General features: G+C 51.1%; 1 protein-coding gene across 2 annotated transcripts in view; it reads right to left on the bottom strand.

The window, feature by feature from the left end:
• The window catches only part of pik3r3b (phosphoinositide-3-kinase, regulatory subunit 3b (gamma)), a 118666-nt gene that overhangs the window by 62900 nt on the left and 49766 nt on the right, over positions 1 to 6000 (bottom strand). Inside the window, exons 5-6 of one of the 2 annotated variants that reach the window (XM_084692376.1) lie at positions 4671 to 4802; positions 1485 to 1686 (exon numbers count right to left, since the gene is read on the bottom strand). In XM_084692376.1, the coding sequence (XP_084548502.1) occupies positions 1485 to 1686; positions 4671 to 4802 (334 nt within the window). Of the gene's footprint in view, positions 1 to 1157; positions 1222 to 1484; positions 1687 to 4670; positions 4803 to 6000 lie in introns of those variants that run through there. The other variant, XM_084692377.1, reaches the window with a different exon arrangement.

A 6000-nucleotide genomic window follows, 5' to 3' on the forward strand; every position in this document is an offset into this window, starting at 1 on the left:
TAAAAAAAAAAGGTCAAACATGCGAAGGTGGAGCCGTTTTATATAGGTATTGACGACCGACATAACGCAGGGGCTGATCGGGAGTCGAGTATTACAACTGGTTGTTTGTTTTGATCACGGAGAGTGAGTAAGGGCAGGTGGCATGCATTTCAAATCCTTGGACAGCACTACCGCTGTTTAAACAACATATTTGATGTGGTTAAACTGAGAGAGACAAAGAGAGAGAGAGCAACCCGGGATCTAGGAATCACTGGGTTATGAGCCCAGTCAGATTCAGTGTGCGTTTGTGTGTGTGTATCCGTGTGTGTGTTTGTGTGTGTGTGTGTGTGGAGCTAGGTTGAGTTCCAGGTCGTTCTGTTGGGACAGCAGTATCCCCCAGGTAAGTACTCAATCAATCTGTACTCAATGTCTTTAGGCTCCGAGGAACTGAAGATGTGTTTGTCCAGTTAGGGTTAGGTTATTCAGCATGATTCAAAACCAGAGACCACGATCTGACTCTCTCTCCCACACACACACACACAGAAACACACACGCATTCTAGGAGTTGATGACTAAACAGAATGATTGTTTGAGGCATAATATCCCTGCTAAATAGGCCTTGTACACAACTCAACGTGTGTGTTTGTGTTAGTGTGTGTTTGCACGTCCAAGGGAGGCTGAAACATCGAGTTGACTGCACCTCAATCAGTTCACTTTGTGGTCGCAATTCAGACACAAAGTGAGAAGACAAACAATACTTGACCTGAATTCCCTTCATATAAAAAACCCATCATCTGTTTCGACAGCAACACGGCCATCTGGGATCCGCCCCCATGCTTTTTCCCTCTGTCGTACGTCAGAGCCAGAGGCTGAGTAAATATCCTCGCTTCAGACTCACTGACTGTTCATTCCGGGGCCGGGTATTTGCCATCAACGGAGGCCAAGATCGACATTCCTCCCAGAAGCCCCCTCTCCCTCTCCCTCTCCCTCTCCCTCTCCCTCTCCCTCTCCCCCTCCCCCTCCCCCTCCCCCTCCCCCTCACCCCCCCCACACACACACACACACTCACACTCCCCTCACCCCCGGGCCGAACTAAGACATTCAAACCGGGCACTGCTAGCGGTCCTCGCTACTCTAAAATTACAGGATGTTGACGTTATCCAAGCCGAGCCAAATACCGTTGACGGTTTTCCTCTGGTGATGCACTCCATCGGCACTCCATCCAGGGGCCAGGTGGAATGGGAACGGTCTTTAAGGTGAGCATTACAGCATAGGCAACAACAAACCCATCTACAGCACTGTCTTATTACAGCTCGCTACGATGGATGAGGACCATATATTGAAAGCTCGTCTATCCCCGGAGCCTGGAGGATGGGAAGGCAGTTTTGAGATTGTATTTTTATCAGCGCTCTGCATTCCTTCTCTATCCATACGACACCATGAAAAAAGGTTCTTATGAATGGAGTACACGTATATTTGACATCCATCTCCGAAACCACGCTTACCCGAAGAGGGAATTCTTGAAGATGGCTTCTGAGAAGGCCTGAGCCAGAAGCCTGGGGCTCGTCTGGTTGTGAGCCCCACTCTGGGCAACCCTGCTCAGGTGCCTGGTGAGGTGCATAAGGAGCTGGTGGTTGGTCTCTGGGATGCTGGGGGATTCCAGAATTTTCTTCAGTTTCTCGCCACAGTCCTCCACGCTCTGAGTCTCTGTACAGAGGGGAGAGAATGGGTCAATGAGTAGGGCTCACAACTCACAACTAACTTGTTTCCCTAACTGTCCCAGTAGGGTCCAAAAGTTGTAAAATGTACCGTCCCAAAATGAACTTGACATGTCCCAACATTTCATTTCTTGTATTTTTGAAGAAAAAAAACTGTTTTTTTTCCACAAAGTTTTACAAATGTCTTTTGAGGAAAAAAGGTTCTAAAGATTTCAAAAAAGTTTTGAAAAAGAAAAAATTATATATATTTTCTACAAAAAGTTCTGAAAGGTAAAAAAAACAACAACACCTGATTGAGTGTGTGTGTGTGTTTATCCACATGATGCTGCATGTGCACACAACTCAGTGGACTCAGTGGGGATGGTTGTTTCCAGATGCCAGTGCTGTCGGGCAGGTTATCTGCAACATGCGGCCATGCGGCCATGCAGCCATGCGGCCATGCAGCCATGCGGTCAACATGCGGTCAGTAAAAATGTCACAAGGGGTCAAACCTGTGACAGGGTTGGAACTTGAAACTGGGAGCGCGACATTATCTGTTTATGAGTCATTTAAGTCCCATTGCATCCTGGGAATGCAGAGGGTGTGACTCGGCTTGACACCTAGCCGACGGAACCTTCTGGAACAACCCGACCATCGCCTTCTCAAGGCCTCGCTCGGCGTGCTGGAACCCCCCGGTTCTACCCTGCCGTTCCACGTGGGTTCCGAAGAGATCGGACCTCGACCCAGAGGAAGTCCTGCGTGTGTGTATGTGTGTGTGTGTTCGTGCCACTGCATGATATTGTAGGTAAGCTGATGGTTACAAGCCTTTCATGTTATGCTGTGACCAGTGAAGTGTGGGGAGGTGCTGTGGGATCCATACTGGCCTATTAGATTAGCTGCATTCGGTCTAACTTAGTTCCAGGTGTCAGGACCTGATCGATGTCAATAACTCAGAGTGCTTCAAGGGAGACCCAACAAACCACAAACCCTGCTGATGACAGCAGTCGCCTGGCTGGCTGACTGACTGACTGGTTGACTGACTGACTGGCTGACGGGCTGACTGACTGACTGGCTAGTTGACTGACTGGTTGACTGGTTGACTGGCTGGTTGACTGACTGACTGACTGACAGACTGACTGACTGACTGACTGGCTGACTGACTGAATGGTTGACTGACTGACTGGCTGGCTGACTGACTGGTTGACTGACTGACTGGCTGACGGGCTGACTGACTGACTGAATGGTTGACTGACTGACTGGCTGACGGGCTGACTGACTGACTGAATGGTTGACTGACTGGCTGACTCGCTGACGGGCTGGTTAACTTGTTGACTTGACTGGCTGGCTAGTGGCTGGCTGGCTGTCTGGCTGACCTCCGTAAAGCTGTGTTTTGATGGTGCTTCAGCTCTAGAGTAGCCTCCTTAAATGAAGCAGCAGATGTGCTGATGCTGATTGCTTTGAGACCAGAGCGTGTCCTTGGCTGACCTGCTGGTCTGGGACATGACACCACCGTCCCAACCTGGGCCGGGGGCCATTAGACATGGAGCTGGGGGGAGGGGGGGGGGCGGTTGGACTGTGGGGGGGCTAGACTGGAGGGTGGAGGGTCAAGTCGAGCTGGGGGATGGAGGGGGTCGGTGGAAGGCAGGCTGGAGGGTCAGGGCGTGCTGGAGGGTCAGGGCGTGCTGGAGGGTCAGGGCAGGCTGGAGGGTCAGGGCAGGCTGGAGGGTGGGGTGGTGGGGTGGTGGGGGGAGGGGTTAGAGTCTTCAGACACCCGGACTGAGGGGTCAGGAGTGTCAAGGGGATGGAAAGGGTGTGTGTGTGTGTGTGTGTGTTCCTTGTGTGTGTGTGTGTGTTCCTTGTGTGTGTGTGTGTTCCTTGTGTGTGTGTGTGTGTGTGTGTAAATGGGGACTGTGTGGGTGGGGGGGGGTGGTCAAGGTTGACCAGTGATGGATGTCTGACAATGTGTTGGTCTGATAGAGGTCAGAGCAATGACCCTGAGCCATCCTGCCCTCTGGTGACCACAGCAACGGCAGAGATGACCACTACCGCCCCTCCCCCCACCCACTCACCTAAAAAATCAATTTACATCCCTTCTGGCGACTCCCCCCCCCCCCCCCCCCTCCAGCCACACCCACTTCCCCCTCAATCAAAGGTTCTCACTCTGGTGCTGATGACAGTCTGTGCTAATGCTAACTGGCTAATGGCTAACTAGCTAACTGGCTGACTAGCTAATTGGCTACTGGCTAACTAGCTAACTGGCTGACTAGCTAATTGGCTACTGGCAACTGGCTTTTGGACAACACAGTGCATAAAAACAAGCGAGCGAGGCAAACACAGGAGTGACCAGACACCAGCCGAGAACGAAAAAAAAAAAGGCAAAAAAGTCTCTGAAGAAACACATGACAACTTTTTCTCATGCCAAAATGTGTGCTACTGTAAGAATGAAATATTCCAGCACTCAATCCTGTCGTAAATCACTGGATGTCCCCGTAATTCCCTTTTCTGCAAGGCCCCTTTTGTCGAGTTAGGAAATTCCATTTTGGCTTGGACTTGACCTAAAAGCGCCCCTCGCAAAATATCTGACATCGCTCAAGTGATTCATCTTGACTTAAAATGTTTTCCATAAATTAATAAAATGAGAGAAAAAAAAAAAAAAGCTTTCACTTTAGGTGATGAAACAGAGTCAACAGAGAGAGAGAGAGAGACAGAGAGAGAGGGAAAGAGGGAGAGAGAGGTTAGAGATCAGGGGGAGTTTGACGGGAACACGGTCAGACGCTGGGGCAGAAACTGGGGAGGGGAGGGGGGTGCATGTACATCCTGATGTTTTGAGACAGAGCTCCACTCTGTGACACGGTGAGAGGAACTTAAGTGTGGGCGCAGGGCACACAGGTGTGGGCGCAGGGCACTCAGGGTGCAATGATCTTGAGAGACCTCGGGAAGTTCACTAGTGTGTGTTTGTGTAGATCGGTGCTGGTGTGTGTAGGGCCACCGTACCTTGGACCGCGAAGACCAGCTCGCTGTAGACTACGGCTGGGATGAGCGGGGAGGGGAGGCCCTGGAGAAGACCTCTCAAAGTGTCTGCCAGCACCCCCACCTCAAACTGGTCCAGATCTACTGACACTGGGTCTGGAGGGAGACCAGAAAGAGACAGAGAGAGAGACAGAGAGAGACAGAGAGAGACAGAGAGAGAGAGAGGCAGAGAGAGAGACAGAGTTAGAGAGAGAGAGAGACAGAGAGAGAGATAGAGAGGCAGACACAGAGAGACAGAGAGAGAGAGAGAGTTAGATAGAGTTAGAGAGAGAGAGAGAGAGAGAGAGAGAGAGAGAGAGAGAGAGAGCGAGAGAGAGAGAGACAGACAGACAGAGAGAGAAAGAGACAGACAGAGCCAGAGAAAGAGAAAGAGAGAGAGAAAAGACAAATTGCCTTGTTGTAAAATACATTCTTCTTTAATCATAAACAACATCCTACAGGAACACTAACGACGAGATTCGAAGGTGACATCGGCAGCTCCCAACCCTGCAGATTCCGAGAAGACAGACAAGAACCCTGGGTGATTCCAGAACTTTCTGCAGAGAGGGAGCGAGGGAACAGGACGATACAGGACTCTCAGGGTTGTTAGGCTGGTGGGACATGCAACACTATCAGACCAGGAACAGATAAACAACGTTCCCAGTTGCACAACGCAGATAGCGGACGTACCAAACTGGTAGACGCTAGACAAAACAGTCTGGTCAGAGACACTACTGGACATTGAACGTGTGTGTGTAAGCGCTTTTCGTCTCTCTCTCTCTTTCTCTCTCTCTCTCAGGGACAGAATCCCACTGAGAAGGCCATCCCTTCTCTCCTTCTCTCCTCTCTCCCTCCTCCTCCTCTCTCCTCTCCTTTCTCCATCCTCCTCCTCTCCTTTCTCCTCTCTCCTCTCTCCCTCCTCCTCTCCTTTCTCCTCTCTCCCTCCTCCTCCTCTCCTCTCCTCTCTCCTCTCAGCCTCCTCCTCCTCTTTCTCCTCTCTCCTCCTCCTCCTCTCTCCTCTCTTCTCTCCTCTCTCCCTCCTCCTCCTCTCCTTTCTCCTCTCACTCCTCCTCCTCCTCTCCTCTCCTCTCCTCTCCTCTCCTCTCCTCTCCTCCTCTCTCCTCCTCCTCCTCCTCCTCCTGACCTCACCCTAGCTTGCTCTCACAGTGGAAACACGGTGTCACAAATGACAAACAGCTGTTTAATCCCCCCCCCCACCCCTCCCCTCCAGAGATTAGCTCCTGCGGCTAAGCTAATTCAACAGCTCACACGTCAATATGAGATGGGTCAGTGCCAGGACCCAAACACCAGGACG

Source organism: Hypomesus nipponensis, chromosome 26 (genome assembly GCF_054491055.1).
Source record: "Hypomesus nipponensis isolate SF chromosome 26, ASM5449105v1, whole genome shotgun sequence".
Lineage (NCBI taxonomy): Eukaryota > Metazoa > Chordata > Actinopteri > Osmeriformes > Osmeridae > Hypomesus > Hypomesus nipponensis.